This window comes from Penaeus vannamei, chromosome 21 (assembly GCF_042767895.1).
Source record: "Penaeus vannamei isolate JL-2024 chromosome 21, ASM4276789v1, whole genome shotgun sequence".
Lineage (NCBI taxonomy): Eukaryota > Metazoa > Arthropoda > Malacostraca > Decapoda > Penaeidae > Penaeus > Penaeus vannamei.
In genome coordinates this window covers 1,198,755-1,217,891 of record NC_091569.1, presented here as the reverse complement: position 1 = coordinate 1,217,891, position 19,137 = coordinate 1,198,755, and the positions used below count along the sequence as shown (strand labels likewise).

General features: G+C 37.0%; 3 protein-coding genes across 4 annotated transcripts in view; 2 read left to right on the top strand and 1 right to left on the bottom strand.

Moving 5' to 3' along the window:
• Positions 1-1,937, bottom strand: part of LOC113815494 (protein Aster-B) — a 50,550-nt gene extending 48,613 nt beyond the window's left edge. Inside the window, exon 1 of the mRNA XM_027367558.2 lies at positions 1,371-1,937. Coding sequence (XP_027223359.1) covers positions 1,371-1,570 — 200 coding nt within the window. The 5' untranslated portion in view covers positions 1,571-1,937. The remainder of the gene's footprint in view (positions 1-1,370) is intronic.
• A 210-nt stretch (positions 1,938-2,147) lies between these two features.
• On the top strand, positions 2,148-18,712 carry LOC113815495 (arginine-hydroxylase NDUFAF5, mitochondrial). Of its 2 annotated transcripts, none has more exons than XM_027367564.2 (10): positions 2,148-2,378; positions 10,447-10,566; positions 10,683-10,818; positions 11,453-11,557; positions 11,761-11,918; positions 14,368-14,518; positions 16,485-16,571; positions 16,928-17,072; positions 17,205-17,284; positions 17,588-18,712. In XM_027367564.2, exons 2-10 carry the CDS (start codon positions 10,460-10,462, stop codon positions 17,732-17,734), a joined length of 1,116 nt encoding a protein of 371 aa, XP_027223365.1. In that variant the 5' UTR covers positions 2,148-2,378; positions 10,447-10,459; the 3' UTR covers positions 17,735-18,712. The 2 variants fall into 2 exon arrangements, with proteins under 2 accessions (XP_027223365.1, XP_027223364.1); XM_027367563.2 differs by lacking the exon at positions 2,148-2,378 and adding an exon at positions 7,451-10,222.
• Positions 2,504-10,085, top strand: Atg2 (Autophagy-related 2). Its single transcript, XM_027367557.2, has one exon. It carries the CDS (start codon positions 2,885-2,887, stop codon positions 9,428-9,430), a length of 6,546 nt encoding a protein of 2,181 aa, XP_027223358.1. The 5' UTR covers positions 2,504-2,884; the 3' UTR covers positions 9,431-10,085.
• Positions 18,713-19,137: the final 425 nt, after the last annotated feature.

Sequence of the window (19,137 nt, the reverse complement as noted above, 5' to 3'; positions counted from 1 at the left end):
CAGCATGTTACATAATTCTGATAATTCTCATTTACAATTCTAACACCAACCATCCGAGTTTCAGCTATTTCAGACTATCAGCTTTCCCACCACAGCTAACCCACATACAAGTTACAGCACTACACCCACTCTTTATGGTCCCTGCATTATCAAAGTAGTTAAGAAAAAGACCAATACCATCTATTGGGTTATAGATAGCATGGTGGCAGCTGTATAACATTTACTCAGATGTTCTTACATTTTGTAAATGTTTTCCTAAGCTCTATGAGCCACCTGATGCTTCAATTAGTGTATTTTATTGTATTTACAATACTATTCGTATCAAAAGGTATCTGCATCCTGAATTTTGTTTGCGATTACTTTCATTCACTAAAGCATATTGTTGTCTCATATGCATATTATGTAAGCCCTACAAAATCCATTTCGTATTCTAAACAAATGATCTAATTATAAAAGCCTTCATAATGAAGTTGTCATGGCATGTTTCTCAAACAAATTACTGAGGCCCATCTAAAATCATCCAACTTCGTCCTACTCTCTGCGTCCCTGAAAAGGTTAGCCCTCAAATATACACTGTAACTACAGCTTAGTTTATAAAAGACAGAAAGAAATCATGACCCTCCCCCACCTCCCAACAGTAAAACTTTTGAATATTTTTAAGACAGTAAAAGAAATATTCCCCAATTCTATTCAAAGCATGACAACAAATTTAACAATACAGAGCAGAGACAACACAAACCACAACACAATAAAAATATGTTGATAATATGAAAATAGAAAATCGGGTTAATGTAACTGAGAGCAATGTGCAGAGATAAGGGGAAAATGGACACCACCAACTTATAGAGCATAAGAAATAGCCATAAACACAGGTACAGGTGCTGTGGCCTCTTATTTACTGCAAAATAGCAAAAATATCCACTGCATATCACCACTCAGACTAAGTCCACAACACTCTCACACGACCAGAGTTCTTTATGTCCGATTTCTATAAGTTGGCACAAAGCGCTAATAAAGGGGGGGTACAAGGTGGTTTGTCTCCTCCTGTCTAGGGAAGAAACAGAAGGTAGGGAACCTTAGGGTTGTGTTTTTCAGTTCGCATGATTGCCTCTGGAAGATGCGTTACCCTCAGTAACCAACACCGAAAACCATTTAAAATGAACAATAATTCAAGACCATGTCCCCTTTTCTGCCATAAACCATGAACCCTCCTCTAATCGTACCCATGTTGTGTCTCTAACTGCAACCTCAGAGCAAGACCGCCTAACATAAACAAATTGAAAATGGTGACAGAAACAACCCCTAAGAAAATCACAGCAGCACACAGACGAGAAACGGCACAGGACCCCCAAGAACGCCCAGGTACTCACTGCAAATTGATGTTCTGGGCGACTGGCAGGTGGTTTTGCTGGTACGCCCTCGTGTGCTGCGGCTGGGGTTTCGTAGCTGTCTGAGGCCCATAGTGCTGCGTGTCCCCCTCGCAGCTGGAGGAGCGCTCGATCAGCTGTGCTCCTGAAGGCGCTGACGGTGCTGAGGGCTGCCTCGCTCCTGCTGGGCTCGGGGTGTCCATCCTGTTTTCCCTTCTCTCGCGCACTTCTACCGACCCTCTACGCCAAGTATCACCAACGTTTAGGCGACCCAAACCTCTAAATATTTGTCCACGTTAGCATTTTTATCGAGTTACATGTCAAAGCGACGTCACTTGTGCTGGAAGATGGCAAGTTTAATAGCCACTAGTTTCACCGTGGACTGAAATACATGACGTGACAGCTACCAACTAATTATTAATTCTGATCTTCACTCCACATATTCCTTTCGCAAAAGTATCTGCCTTATTTTTACATTTCGTATGGCGTAGATTAACTAATTTCTATGATAGCAACATTTCACTTAAAACAAGGAAATAGATTGGCGATGGAAACGGTGAAAATAATAGAAATGACAACTCTGGGTGAAGCGCGACTAACCATCCAATAACTAGCCAAATGTAAATAAATAATGCTTCAAATATTCCGCACCATATATATTCATAATTTTAGCCTTATCATATATTTCACAAATTATGAAGCCTTTTATTGGCTTTAAATACTTCTTATTCGCAAGAATTAGCATCTGCTTTACTGTCAGAATGGTAGTCGACTCCAATATTGATTTCCTGTGTTAAAAAATAGCAAAACAAAAGCAACATAAATATGCAAACAACTGGGAATGTTTGCATTACCCGTAGTTATTTTCAGTAACCCAGCATATGGTAGACATTCAATTATTCATTTGCACGTAAGGTATTAGAAGATGAAAATACCACAAGAAAAATAAACGCACATGCGTCCCAAAATCAGTCGGGTAAAGCGAAAGGAGGCGGAGAAGCTTTGTCTGAGGTAGGTGATCAAAACGCATATACGTAGAAGCCTGTTATGAACGTGGGATTATTTATGTGATAATACCTAATCGTAGATACATTTCGTGCGAAAACCATCTGTCATGTCATATGCACAAGGTAATAAAAGGGCGAAGCTAAAAATGATTGCTAGATCAGCTGATTGATCCGAAAAATAGTATTGGAACCCAGCTGGTGTTTGGCTTTGAAAAATCTTTAAATCCGGGTTACAGTTTCGTGACTGCGAATTGGATATGAATTGTTGTGCTGAGCTTTATCCTCATGATACCAACTGTTTGATAAATTAATTGTGCATTATAGAATAATGCGTATACGATTTTTATTGTTCTCCAAGACAACGAATGGAATGTAAATAAGGTGGCGTAAGTGGCGCCGTAACACAAGGCGTCTGTAACGGTGGTGTCCTGACGCAGCAGCAACCTTGTTTACCTGCGACGTAGTTCAACAAAGAGAATCTTACACCATGGAGAGTAAAAAGTAACCAAAATGTTGCGTTTGGGACTAGAGACTATATCTAAAATGCCCTGGTACTTCCCTTGGTCGGATGCCATCAAGAAAAGGGCAATAAGATATCTGTTACAAAGATACGTAGGACAGTTCCTGGAAGAAAAGCTGTCTCTGGATCAGCTGACAGTGGATTTGTACAATGGAACGGGAGCCATAAAGGAGTTGACTCTGGATGTGGCTGCCTTGAATGAGGTCGCTGATCAATTAAATCTTCCCGTAAAGTTTGTGGACGGTTATATTGGTGAAATATGTGTGTCTGTTCCATGGCATGCCCTCCTGTCGGAAAGTTGCTTTGTGGAAGTGTCTGGGCTTATGGTGACCATCGAGCCCAAACAAAGGTCAGAGGATGTATCTATGGTAGATTCCATGATCGAGTCTATGAGCATGACAACATCCATGCAAATTGCTCAGGAGTGCCTTAATCATCATGAAGAAGAGAGTGAAATGGAGGACCCAGTAGGAAAAGATTCTAGTCAGATGATTGAGGGCATTGAACATTTTGCACAGGCAATAGATACTGTACTTAATCGAATTAAGGTCCGCTTCCTTGACATAATCATCAGATTAGAACATACACCGAAAGGTAGTCAGTCAGGAGTATCCTTAGAAGTTCGGATCAAGAAAGTGGACTATTTTGACGAGGCAGGGCTTGGGAAAGGCACTCCAACTTCAGAATCATGTAGAGCAGGATATGAGCAGCCTGCCTTTGCTTCAAAGAAATTTCATATTGAAGGACTTACCATGTATACTGATGAATTTCCAGCAAAGAGTAAAACAATGACAAAGTCAGGAATTGTAGTAACATCAGATTCTAATTCATCACCAGAATCTGGTGGTTCCAAGGTGTCAGGAGACTCGTATAAGACGGCTGACACGTCTCCAACAGAAGGTAAGGAATTTGAGTACAATCATGAGAATCATGAGAAAACTGTGAAGAAGCTTATTACCAATGCAAGCATTCCAATGGAGCCCATTCTTTTTGCTAAACTAACTGGCTCCCAGGAAATCAGCTTAAAACTTAAACAAGCAGATGTAATGGGCCCAAAGGTAGATCTACGAATGAACTGTGGATCTCTTATAATGTTCCTCTCACCTAGGCAAATTCACTTACTAATGGAGTTATCAGAAGGCATAGCATCTCCAGATAAAATTGACCTTGACACACAAACTCCAGGTATGTTGAGGAACAAGCAGAAGCCAATGGATCCACATGATTATCGGAAAGTAGAGAGTGAGCTTCGGAAAGAACTTCGTTCAAATACTGTTGCAAGTCAGGCTCTTAATCTTCATCAGGGTTGGTCTGTGACACCATTAGAAGACAGTGATGATGAATTTGTACCCATGAGTAGTGGTCCAGGAATTATGAGAAATATGTCTAGTAGTCAGCTCTCAGGCTGCTCTGATATGGAAAGTTCTTTTGGCTCAAATATGTCAGGCAGCACTGTGAAGTCTGCTACTGTTGGAACCTCAACAACACCTTCCTTCCGCTACACAGGTGTAGGTGTCATGATGGGTGATCATGCAATAGGGGGGTCCACCAAAAAGAAAAGTGAACATGGTAGTAAACTCATGGATGATCCCTCTGCGGTAGTGACTCATTTTCGAGTTCAGGTCAGTAGCTTGGCAGCTGTTGTGCTTCATGAGGATATCTTGACACCATCACTTGACAACTCAAACATGGTATCAAAAGCCTCAGTTGCAGAAATGCAGGCCAAGTCAGAAGACTTTTTTTCTGTACTTGGTGTGCATGGATTATCAGGTTACAGCTACGGTGCATTCCATGAGGCCAAGCAAAAATTTGCTGATGCATGTCAGATTAATCATTTAAGATTTATGGCAGCTCCATTAACAGTTGAAGGTAGTGAGAAGAGCCTTGCAAATAGATGGGAGATGAGTGTGAACATGTCACTTGGTTGTGCTGAAATTCTTGAGTGCCTTGTGGATTCGTCAGTATCTCCTGCAAAGATTGAATATTCTGAACTGCTTACTTTCAAGGAGACTTCAAAAGAACCAACCACCGAGGCTATTTATGGAGGTACTGTGGAACCAAAGCTTAGAGTGCAGATCTCACAGTCTCAAAATATGACTGCCATGGGGAGAACTAGGAGGATGAGTACACCCAAGCTAGATATCAAAGTTAATTTGGGTGATTGTGTGTCAGAGATTGATATGTCTATAGTAGATCGCATATCTGCCCTAATCAATAGACAACAGGTTTGCACAAAGGCAGCAGAAGAAGCGTTCTCTCCAGAATTGCCCCCAAGTTACATAAATAATCAAGCTTGTTTCAAACAGACTTTAGATGATGCAACCCTTCACCCAGAGACACGTGTCCATGTCAAAGTATCTTCATCATCTCTAACAGTAAAGCTTAGATTTCCAATTCCTGATTTACGGCCCACCTCCAATATGGATAGGGTTCCTTGGTGGAAAAGAAATGTCAGAAAAGATATACTGTCTTTAGTATTGCAGGACTTTGAATTTGTTACTACCATAGATCCACACATACCCTATAGTTCCTATGAAGTACGTAGTGGTGACATCCATGTGCTTTTCCAAGAAAGAGAGGAAGATACACCAATATCCTTGGTGAGAGCAAGCTCAAGCAGAGGCTCAGAAAGAGGATTTGATCTCCCACGAGTTGTCATTATGTCGCATCCAACACAGCCATGGACATCACTGGAAGAAGAAGCCCCAAGACAAGAAAATATCATGGCAAAATCTATGATGGGATTTTTAGAGGAAGTTAGTGAGACAGAGCCCAGTCCTTTCAGTCGAAGGAAAGTTGCCTCCCAGCAGCCTGGTGATGGCCAAGCAGAAGAGCTTACCATCCCTGCAGAAAAGGAGGAAGTTTTAGAGTTCATGGAGAATACTTTAAAGAATGTGCAGCTGCACATAGATATTCACTTACCAGATGTCCAATTAATTTTGCCTTCTAAGCATATCTATGAAGTTGTGTATAACAGATTAGTGACTGACTTATTGCTTTGGGAGTCATCTGCTCCTAAGCCAGTAAGCCACACCACCCGTAATATAGGTGCTGCTCAAGGAGGTTTAGATTTGGCCTCAGTGTTTATGAATGAGAGTATATATCAAAGTACAACGCAGTTTACCATGTGCACTTCGTCCAATAATGATGGTAGTGATAGTGAAGAGGAAGGGGAATCCCAGTTTTATTCAGTGTATGAACACAAAGCAAGACAGCGACTGAAGCAACAGCAACAACAGGAACAAAATAAAAACAAGAAGCAAACTCTTATTGCATTTAAACTCACAATGGGCCATGCCGTTGCTAGTCTGAGAACTCCATACAGGGATGCAAAGAACTGTGTGCTACCAGGCCAGCATGGGGAGGTAATGCTTATTCTAGATCAAGGAACAATATTTGCAGCTGTAGGTTATCAAGGAAGCCCAAACCTTGGTTATACTTGTATTTGGTCAGAAAAGGCTTACATATATCACAAGGCTGCAAACATCACCCCTGATCGACCTGTTTTCCTCGATCCAGAAAATCCCCTCTCCACCTCCCGGTTGGATGCCATAGTTTACCCAAATGATCCAGGTGTTATAACTAAACTAGGGGCTGGAGTGATCAAGAATGAGGATTTCCAAGACCAAGTCAGTATAGCTTTGCAAATGGATTTTGACTTGACTCGAAACTTGAAAACCATCATCTTTTCTGGATGTGTTCGTGGGACCACTCTCCGCCACTACATGTGCACCAGCCCTGAGAGTTGGGTTACTCAGATGATGGATATGTTTGATGTCCAGGATTATCCTGTAGCTGGCTATGTGCTTCCTGATGTTGTCACTGAGATGAATTTCCATTTGTGGGGTTGTGCACTAGATTATCGTCCACTTCACTTGCCTTTGCGAACAGTTTTGACAGTTGATGCTTGCTCAATATCAAGCAATTTAACTATATCCAGTGACACGAATGTTCTTCATTTCATCATTGAAGATGCTGCCCTTTTCCTCTCTGACAAACTTTCTTTAAGAAGCGTTGATCTAAGAAAGGACTATATTTGCGTAGCAGATTTGGGAGTCTTTGAACTGTGTTTGCGGATGGTAGAAGATTTAAAGGAAAAGAAACCTAAAATTGACTTGGTTGCTTCCAATAATGTGATTCACATACGCACATGTGCTGATTCTTGTAAGTCCTTGTTAGAGCTTCTGATTTACTTAGCTAGTGATGGAGATCTGACACAAGAGGCATCGCTAACAACAGAGACAACTGTCATTCCTCCAGTTACAAGCCCAGTAAGTGTTGCATCATCACCATCAAGTGAATGTGCCACAATGAGACCATCAGAGATGCAAGAGACCATTTTCAACCCAAGGCACAAGGAAAATGATTCTCACCAACTTGAAATGGTGCGAGGGATGATGGATGATGCAATGATTGAGTCAACTCCTTCTACTTCATCATGTGAGGATGACGAAAATGATCCAAATCTTTACCTAAAGAAGGGCGTAGAGATGTTCTTCTTCCCAGATGACAATCTAAAACGGCTTGCAGCTGCTGCACAAGCCCCTCAGAAGGATGCACACAAGACTGAGGAAGTGATGCCAGTTGAAGGTGAACTCACAGACACAGAATCTGCACTTAAAGAAGCACTCAAAGAACCATCAGATAATCCATTTGAGGAATACAGTTCTGGGACAGATGAGGAATTCTGCATTCTTGATGATGCACCTGGCACGGGCATTAAGTCTCCATCTGGAGAACCACAAGTGAGGCTCTTGACTCAGGATCCCATTATTATTATGGATAACCACTTTTCTATTCCTCTGGGCAAAGTTGATCAACTAAAGGCACCAAAACATTTCCCTTCCGCTATAATGAAGTATACTCTTAAGGAATTGAGTGTTGTGTGGCACATATATGGTGGTTCAGATTTCAAGGCTGTTTCTCATGATGCCACAGCCAAGACAAGAAGAGTTACAATTAATGACTCAAATGGCAATCCAGAAAGTGGTAGTGGGGCATATTCATCAAATGTTCCATCACCAAAATTAAGCTATGTCTCAGTTGAGCCCTCAGTGACAATGCGGGCTGGAGAAGTGCAATTTTCATCAGGTCATACCTCACCAAATATGTTTAAGAAATCTCCGCCTCAGAGCCCACAGCAGCGAAGTCATATGGTATGGCAAGCAGCAGGAGGGCCTGGCAGAAAACATGACACACTTCTAGAATTACAACTCAGCAAGGTTCGGTTCCAGCATGAGATCTATCCTGAGAGTGCCCAGCAGGCAACAAGAAATGTGCTTCTGATTCACGATGTGGAGATCAGGGATCGTCTTGTGTCCTCCAAAATCAACAAATTCCTATATCAGTTCTCTTCTGAAACGTGTCCACGACAAGCTCATGCAAATATGGTACAAGTGAAAGCTCTCACTACCAGACCTGATGGTCAGCATGGTCCTCAAGAAACCAGTCTCAAGATATCACTACAGCCTATCAGACTACATATAGATCAAGATGCTCTTCTTTTCCTGTTCCAATTCTTTGAAGAACTTTTAGCCTCAGATATGGATGGAGAAATTGGAGAAGAAGAGAGACCACAGTCCACAACTCAAGTTCAAGCACCCATTATGACTGTAAACCTTAATCAAGCTGCTCAACTTAACTTGGCTGAAGATCAGCAACTTCTTGTGAATTTAGAAGAAAAGTCCCCAGTGTCAGAAGCTGAAGAAGAGTACAGTAGAATGGATGAGAATGCTCCTCCATATTTCAAATCATTTATTTTCTCACCAGATGTGCCAATCAAAATAGATTACCATGGAAAACATGTTGATATTAATTCACAGTATGGCCCAGTTGCAGGACTCCTCATAGGACTTGGGCAACTTAACCAATCTGAGATTACATTGAAGAGCATTGTTCATAAATCTGGTCTTTTGGGTATGGACAAATTGATACATTATATCAGCAGTGAATGGATGAATGATATAAGACGTAATCAGCTGCCATCAGTCCTGGGGGGTGTTGGCCCCATGCACTCTGTAAGCAAGTTGGTTGGAGGTGTCAGGGATTTGTTCCTATTGCCCATTGAACAGTACCAGAAAGATGGGCGGGTGATGCGTGGGCTCCAGAGAGGAACTTCTGCATTCACGACTTCATCAGCTCATGCTGCTCTTGATTTAACTGGAAGGTTTGTTGGATGCATTCAGTCAGCAGCAGAGACAATGTATGACATGGTTTCATCTGGACCAAGTGTGCGTCACAGATACAGAATCCGTGGTGGACAACCACAAGACATTCGTGAAGGGGTCACGACAGCTTATAGTTTGGTTCGTGAGGGCATTGGCGATACTGCCACAGCAATAGTACAAGCAGCTTCACAGGAACATCAACACAAGGGTGTGTCTGGTGCAATTGGAGGAGTTTTGAGGCAGATCCCTCCTTCCATGGTGCAGCCAATCATCTTAGCATCTGAGGCAGCTGGCACAGTATTAGGTGGGATGAAGAATCAACTTGTACCTGATGCTCGCAAAGAAGCTGCTGATAAGTGGAAAGCATAAGGAACAGTGACATAAATTGTTAAAGGCAGTCAGCAAGTTGCATATTGTAAAAAGAGATACACTACCACTTGTAAATCCTTTAGCATTTCCTGTCATTGTTGCCAGTGTAACAGGGTTGATTGTTTCATTACTACTGTGATCATTATATTAGATCTATAAGTGCAGACAGGTGTGTTAAATCTGGAAAAATGGAGTGTGTGTGTGTGTGATTCCTAATCCTTCTGAGGTATGTTCCAAAATGGAGGATTGTGAAGATTGTGCCTCACTTTGTTTTAGTCAAATAAATTTTGGTTGGATGGTGTTACTTGTGATACTGTGGATAGGATCCAAGAAGTGAACTCTGCAGATAGTTTTAAGATAAAGAAATCATGTTATTTTTTCCTCACTGACAAGCACATGGATTATTGTTGATTTGTATATCCCAGCCTTTATTCCAAAATAAGAAAAATGCACAGCTTACAATTTGTCAGAGTCTGGTTAGGAAATATGCAAAACTTTGATATTTTTTTCTTGCTACAATCTGTGAAAATGAACCTAAGACATATTGGTATGTAATGTTAGGAAACCAAAGAAGTATATATTTTTTGTAGTATTGTAAGGTGCTAAAACTGCTCTCTGTAACCTGAAACCTCTTGCTTAAAATATAAATAGGAATCTTTAAAAAAAATGTTTTATAGAAACACCTAGTCTGAAGCTATTATGATGTTATACAAATAGTTCAAATAGAGATTTTTTGTATGGTTTAAACTGAAGACAGAAGAGCTGAAGCAACAGAAGCTGAAAGTATGACATGTAAGTACATCTATGTAAACTAGATAGTGAATGGTAACTTAATCTAGACATTTAAGAAAATTACTCTTTTTCTCAAGAGTCAAATTGATACATTCACATTCTAAGAAACAATCATGATTTGGATAATGTTGAAGTGTCAATGTAATATCTATTGCTTTTATTCTAAGCATGATTAAAGCCCTAGTTTTCATCTTGCTTGGTACTAAATCCATATTTTTCCTCAGGTGCTAGAGCAAGATGTCCCTCCGCTTGATAAGCACTGCCTCACTCAGGACTCTGTGTCGAAGATGCCCCTGCAGGATCAAGGATCCCCGGCTCTCATTTTACATGCCAACAGCTCAAAGGTATGAATTGTTTGTTTCCTTTGATACCTTTATTTTTATATATTGATTCAAATTTGTATAAATGGAGCTGCTGTTTCAGTTACCTGGGCTGTATCTTACATTTATTTCATTTTCAGTCTCCACACATCACCCTTCGTAACACAGCAGGAGGGCAATGCTATGAATGTGTTTGATCGTCAAGCTAAACTTTTGCAAAGAGAAAGAGCTGCAAGGAATCCAGATGTTGCTGTTTTTGATTACTTGAAAGAGGAAGTAAGTATTAAAAGATACTTGATCAGATATTATGTAAAACAATCTAGGAAATCCTCTTCATCAAAAGTATGTACACATACCTGTTGGTATGTGAAACATTCATATGCATTTTTTTTCGTTATATAGATATATACAACCACCCTCACCTCCAGGTTCACAGTTCAATAATGCTCGTGTGTGAACAGCTAGTTAGGACACATACCAATACAAGTAAGGGGTATATGTTTCAGAGGCAAGAGTTGATAGAAACTGGTAGTTCATAGAGTTACAACAGTTATGAACACATAGCATCATGTCTCCAAGATTACTGCTCCAGTTTCTAGTATTAAATTTTTGATAATTATGTCTCATAATTTAGCAAGGATATTACTATTCTACTCATTTTATGCTGTATTATGAAAGTTAAGAGATTTTCCCTTTTTAAAATAATGCAAAATGTCTAGAATTTATTAGAAAATTGGTTTAGATTTACAATATGTTAATCTTTTGGTATTTCAGTGATTAAAAGAAAGATAAGATTTAACAGGAAACCTGCACTGAGTTGTTGTCATATCCATCTTATTTTATCATATTTCAGAGATCATAAATTATTATCTGTGTTCATCATATTCAGTGAAATCCTTATTATTTTCAGGTTGGTTATCGTTTAGCTGACCGCATCAACGACATAAAACGGGAGTTCAAGACTGGTCTAGATCTTGGAACAGGTCGAGGATATGTTGCCAAGAACGTAACAGATGTGAGTATTGAATAAATTTGTTACTTTTTGTCGTGGGGATATTCATATGGTATTCTCTCATTTAGTTTTCTTTTCATTTTAGGACTTCTAAGTAACTTGTAATTCATTTGCATGATCTATATGCATATTAAGGAAGAGAATGAGACTTTGTGAGATAAATGGAATTCAGAGATAAAAATTATCGCATTCTTCTTTTCTCTTAGGCTTCATTAGAGGAGCTGTACATGAGTGATTTGTCGCCATCAATGCTGGAATCGGCAGAAACCCCTCAGGATGTGAAGTTTACAAAGATGGTGATCGATGAAGAAAGAAAGTTTCCATTCGAAAATAAAGCACTCGATCTCGTTATATCGAATTTGAAGTAAGTATTTTCATGGTAAAATGTAGATTATTGAACCTTGATATTTGCTTTTTTAAACTCATTTTTGTTTTTTCCTTTTCTCTCTCATTTTACTACTTGTTTGAGCTGTTCCTCCCATTTTTCTTGCCCATAGATTTGTAATGCCAAAAATTTTTGATTTAGGAAGAGGGGAAAACCAAAAAATATAAGTAACGATAGGCTTCTAAACATTCTGAAGTATTTAGGTACAATTATGCTAGGACTTGCTGGAATTTCCAATGTAAACTTTTTATAGAAGTTGGTTTTATTTACATATATTAACTTTTATTTCATTGTTTTCAAGTTATTATAACTTTTAAGAATTCGTTTTATTGCCAGTAGTAAATATCTTCTGCAAATAGGTGCAGGTGTTCGTTATTTTGGTTAGGATCGTTGCATCAATCTTGAAGAATGTTCACAGCATCATAATCATCCGAAGATGCTACAGAAGGGAACTCAAATCTTTTAAGACTGTTAAAAGACATAGGAAAACAGGGACACAAGTATTGGTCATTTAAACATTTAAAATCACATTGTTTAATGTGTGCTGTTAGAAACTTAAGTAGTTCATTTTCAATTATTTTTTTCTATAATCATCATAGTAGTCCTCATTGTTTTAGCAGCATATAGATTATTACGATTACCAGGATCGAGATGATAATGATAGTGATATTGATGATATTAACCACTTGCCATCAGGGATGGCATGTGCATACATGCCATGCCCACTGTGCATTTGATTTAGTAATCACAAATCACCAGTGAGCCAATTACAAGAACTACCTATCTCACCTGTTTACCCTTTTCCTTGTTTTTCGATGATGTTTTCTAGCATTTAATATTTAATATAATGTCAATAACAATATAGTAATTACATGTTTATAACAAAAACACCAGCTTCAATATTGATAGCATTAGTGAAAAGCGTTTTCCCGCTGTTTCAAGGAAAGGTGAAGTCACACTATCTACTAATTGACTCCTTTGTGGCTAAGCACTGGCAGTGCCATGTATCTAGAGAAACATTTTAACAAAATACTAAAGTGAATGCAACATTTTCCCTTCAGCATTGGGTTAAGCACCATTTTTGTCATTGTTATATTCTTTTATTGAAAGTGCTACTCTAATTTCCATTGTAGAATTCAGGGATATATAATCCTGCTTGGTAGTTAAACTTCAAAATTGTCATAATCAATCCTGTAGTTAATTTTTAGTCAATTCTTTGCATATTTATTAATTTAAATGCTGAATTACTTATATTTTTGGAGACTTCTGTAACTAATAAACACCTCTAACTCGTGTTTCAAGTGATATGTGTCCTTTATAGTGTTGAGACATCCAGTCCTATTGAGAGCATTTCATTGTAAGTGAATATTGAAAAATGCTTGTAAGAGGGAAGTTTATCTCCTATGTATATTTTTCACTGACACCACATGGGGAAATGTTTGTGTTTGTTTATAAATAAGTTAGTGGGCTGCATTAGTTTACTTAGCAGAAGGCTGCAGCTGTGTTATACGTCAGTAAATAAGTTGGATGCAGATGATTATATCTTTCGAATAGTTGCTTGCATAAATGAGTTGAATATGAATATTTTTTTCAGTTTCAATATTGATTTAGGATTATGATTACCAAGTAAATATGAAATTTCAAAAATGATTGAAACTATAATTATAACAGTTTAGGAGATGAGTTGCCAAGTAGTACAGCATTTCCTGCTATGAATTGTACTCTTATTATCATAATTATCATCAATATCATTATGAATGTCATTTTTAGTTACTGTTTTTTCATTGTCAATGATGTTACTGTTGTTTTATTTTATTTTTATTTTTATTTATTTATTTATTTATTTATTTATTTATTTATTTTTTTTACTCTTTATAAACGTATTCATGTGTTTATTCGTTCTTACCTTCGTTGTTCCTGTTGAATTTTGTTCGACATGAATTCCACATCTGTGTGTGTGTGTGTGTGTTTGTGTGTGTGTGTGTGTGTGTGTGTGTGTGTGTGTGTGTGTGTGTGTGTGTGTGTGTGTGTGTGTGTGTGTGTGTGTGTGTATGGGTGGGTATGTATGTATGTATACATTCATATGTATGAATTGTATTTTATATATATATATATATATATATATATATATATATATATATATATATATATATATATATATATATATATATATATATATATATATATATATATATATATATATATATATATATATATATATATATATATATATATATATATATATATATATATATATATATATACATGTAAATATATACATGTACATATATACATATATATATATAATATGTATATTTATATTTATATAGATATATGTATGTATATTTTTAATTTTTAAAACCAGAGTGATTAATCATGCAAGAATTGATACATTATCATGAGCTAATAATTTTAATAATTGTTTCAGTCTTCACTGGGTGAACAATTTGCCTGGTTGCCTCAAGGAAATCTATCGAGTGTTGGGAGAAGACGGTGTGTTCCTGGCATCGGTGTTTGGGGGAGACACTTTGTATGAACTGCGCTCATCTCTGGTACTGGCCGAACTGGAGAGAGAAGGCGTAAGTTACTTTTGAGATTATATATATAATCTTTTCTTTTGCAGTTATTTTCAAGATTTTTCGTGTCTAGAAATGTTTCGCTTTAGTTTTTTCAGTAAAGCCTTTGTGTTTGGCGAGTGATTGATATTGAAATAAAAGCTTGTGAAATATGAATTTGCTAAATGCATATAATTAGAATAGGAGAAAAAATCCAGTCTCCATGCATTTTTTCTTAATGATGTGTAATTAAGGGTAGTAAATGAAGAGATTAATTTGACGATAATCCTTTCCTTGATTATAATGAGAGGGAGATTATCACTAACAGTTCAGGAGACTGTGTTAATTGAATTTTGGTGATAATATGGTCAACAAATGTGATTTTTCTCAAATGGGATGCATGGCTGCCGCTGATAAAAGGTTGTGAAATGCGAACTTGTCAAATGTGGGGCTTTGCTGTAGTTATTTGAAACTTTACGTGCTTATAGAAAATTTCTGATGTTGTTACTCTCAAGATTTTAAGGCCAATTTTTTTTTTCTTTCATTTTCTCTTCCTTCTTTCCTTTCCTTTTCTTTCTTTTTTGTCCCCTTTTCCTTCTTCCTATTCTTTGAATTCTGGGGAGAGGAATTGGAGCAGTTGAATTGGCAGGTAAATTGGGAATTGCGTGTGAAAACGGTTTATGATGGAGAAACATACAATAGATAGTGATATTTCATGCACATTGGAAATTGCGAGAGAGAAGTCTGCTTGTATGTAAATGAAGCAACTGAATTTGCAGGGAAATACATGCATTTGGAAGAGCCATTTGATAAATGCATGAATAAGTAAAGATGGTGAGAAGGCAGCATACTTATATATATACTGTTATGTTCTTAAGGGTAAGCCGTCAGAGATGGGAACTGATTTGCTAATTTGGCCCCTGGGTGGGTAGTGCTGCCTACTGCATGCCACCCATGTGCTGTCTGTTAAAGTGATATGGAATGTATATGAAAAATAGTATGATATGCTTTGCATAGAATTGGCAATGTAATGTTTGTTATTAAATATAATATAAACTAATATATAGTTCAGTAGAAGACCATAGTTATATTCATCTCTTATACGTTAACCCAGGGCATTAGGCTTACTTGAGTGGTCACTCTCATAGGTGTGTGGCTTGTAGACTAGGCACACAGGGTCACTCATGTGATACAATTATATATTTTTATAAATATGCATAAATGTTTTTTGCCATTTTCCATTGTCTAATTTTGTCATTTTATATGCTGTATCAAGATGATAGACTGACTTTATTATATAGACTCCATATCATCTCTCTAGGTAGTTCATGACTGAGTGCACTAATAATAGCAGTAAAAAATATTTTTTAATTTTTAAATACAATCATAGTAGGCAGGAATAGGATCCTGAGCATGGAAATACTATCTTCCCTGGAGCCAGCACTATACCAGTTATGGTTCATGGATAGTACAGTCCACACTTGTTTACTAACAGAATAATGCAAGAGCGCGTGTGTGGTGTGGTGTTGTGTGTGTCATGCCCACTGTGAGTTTAGTTTATTCATGTTTTTACGCATAGATGGCTCCACAAGTGTTTAGTTGCCAAGGAATCAGTTATTGCTATTACTACCTATTTTGCCTGTTTACCCTTTTTCTTAATTGTTGGAAATATTCTCTTTCATCTAACATTGTTATTAGTAATGGTAAAAATAAAATTATGATAATTATAATGTTTATAATAATCATATCAGCATGTATATTAATAGCATTAGTAAAAGAGATCTGTTAAATGACGCTTTGGTGGCTGAGCACTTATGGAGCCATATATATGTAAAGATATTTCAAAAACAAAACTACAGTGAACATTACATTTTCCCACCAGTGTTGGTTTAAAAGTGACTACAGAATGATGCCACTTGTCAAAAAAGATGGAGACAGAAGGAAAGCTGTGATATAAGTTTGAAGTTTTATGGTGTCTTCTCTCTCGCAGGGATTTTCTGCACATGTGTCACCCTTTGCTGAGATACGGGATATTGGCAGCCTCCTCAACCAGAGTGGGTTCACCATGCTCACAATTGTAAGTGGATCATTTCTATCAATTGTAATTATTCATATGTTATATATCCATTTATCAGTAACATTTTCATAATCTTGGTATCACTGAAAATTTTTCAAAATATGAACAAAATCCTGGAGTATTTTTGTTGAAGATGAGCATAGCATTGTGTATGTTTTGCAGTACTGCAGTACTGCTGTTCATGCTTATGGTAAAAAAGGAGTGCTAAAATTGAATAATATCATTGTACATTTAAGTTTTGAATACGTAGCATACCTTGCTCAGGTTTTGAATATGAAGCATATCTTGCTGAATAACAATTTAGTTTTATTACATTTATGTGGCAAACCTTTATTTATTATTATATATTTTTTTAGGACACAGATGAGATTTCTGTTGGTTTCCCATCCATGTTTGAACTGATGTGGGACCTTCAAGGGATGGCAGAAAATAATGCTGGTATCAACCGCAAACCCCATCTCCACAGGGACACGCTGCTTGCAGCTAGTGCCATTTATCAAGGTATTTTCTTATTTTTATTTCCATTTATTGAAAGAAAGATAAGTGAACAGTGCCTAGGAAATGAATGATGATAAAGCAGTTCAGTTTGGTTATATTTTAATTTCCAGGATTTTTTCATTCCTTCTTTTCTAGAAATGTATGGGAATGAAAACGGGATTCCAGCAACATTTCAGATCATCTATATGATAGGATGGAAGCCGGATCCAAAACAGGTATGATGGACTTCATAAGATATTTTTTAAATTCACTGCATAAGATCATGTTTTTTAATTGAATATGTCCTACATCTTGAATTGGTATAATTAACTAAGTTAACTAATTGACTGTGTGGATGATCATTTCCTGTAATATAAGAGTGTAGTTCTTTACTATTATATTATAGAATGATGCTAATATGAAAATTTTCTCTGGAATTTCACTTTTGTTCAAGGTTTTACAACATTAGACCTATTTTTAATGCAAAAAGCTCAATATTCATTGTACCTTTTCCTGTATTTTGTGAACTTCTACCTCAGATGGGCACCCAAGCTGAGCGAGGCAGTGGTCAAGTTTCTCTCAAGGACTTGCACAAGTTGGATGACATGATCCGAGAGGCAGGAATGGAGGGCAGAATTAAGTTCATGCAAGATATGACTTCAGACAACAAAGACAAGAAAGATTAGAATGTGGAACCAAATCTCAGAAAATAAATAGTAATGCTGATGGAAGAATTGCTCTTGATGTTGTGAAAAGAAAAGAAAAAAGTGAAAGAGGAAGGGCATGATTTTCTAAAGTTTAAAGCGTTTAGATTCTGTTATTGCACTACAATGTTACACATATTTATTGATCACCTGTGATGAGCAAAGGTTTGCAAGTAAAGAGAGTTGAGCATTATATCAACTTACATATATACCATGTGGTTAGCACATCCTCAACATAAATCAGCCCTTTTACATTTGCACATAAAGGCAGTTTAAGGCTACAGTTTCATTTAGAACTTATTATCCATTTGAAATAGATTTTCCTATAGTTCATGAAGTGATAGTGTTTATCATGAGTTAACAAATTTAAATTTTATTTTTAAGAGAGATGGAAAAGGCAAATCTTTCTAACCAGACTTCTGGATAGCTGTGCTGTCCCCATTTTCCTACACTCACTTAATTGAGCAATACTCTGGGTGTGGAGAATGTCCATAATGCTTTAAATATAGTCCTGTTTTGTGTAGTGAGTAGATTTTATATGAAGAGTTGCTGCAAAATGTGCAATGGTTGTACAAGCAAATGTATATATATTTCAAACTTTAATTTCTTGCCTATAAAGGTGAACTTTCATAGAAGAATTTATTTGGTCATGCTAAAATCTTTAAAGTTTTTAGAATTAGTAAAACTTATATAGCCCCAAAATATACAAGTTATTACAGTTGCACAAGATAAGAAATTATTACAGAATAATTATATCCTAGTGCCTCCTCATTCATTAGATCTATTATCTTAATTTATTGAAAATAATTACCTAGCATTGACAGAGTGTCTTGATCACTATTTCTTAGAGGCACATCACGTCAAGCTTGCATCTTCCATGTATGTAGCTTTTGGTAATTGTATATTTTTGTTGTATACAGCAATTTTCTATTGAAATAAAAAGAATATTGTATGAGAAAATGTTTCTTTGCAGTTTAACAAAATTAAATACTAAGATTTGTTTCCATGCTTTGTATGCAAGCATGAAAATGATCATTTCAAACACAAAGTGTGTTCCCATATTTGCAGTAACTCTAGATTGACAGACATGAAAACATCTACGCAGCAAAAACCTTTTATCCCAAAAGAGTCTGAAAGTCAGTCTTAACCATTACCAGGGCATCATCTTTAGCCCAAAAGAAATGTACACCAACCTACCTCACTAATTTCTCTTTTGAGTTATTCATCATCATCAAAGCTTTAACAACAATACATTAAGAAGCTAGAATTACCACAGCATAAATTAATACCAACCCTGTTTGATTTTTTGAAAATTGAATTAAAGAATAGGTAATTCTATATTTACATATGTAGTATGAGTGTATTTTATAGCCATCTTATCATGT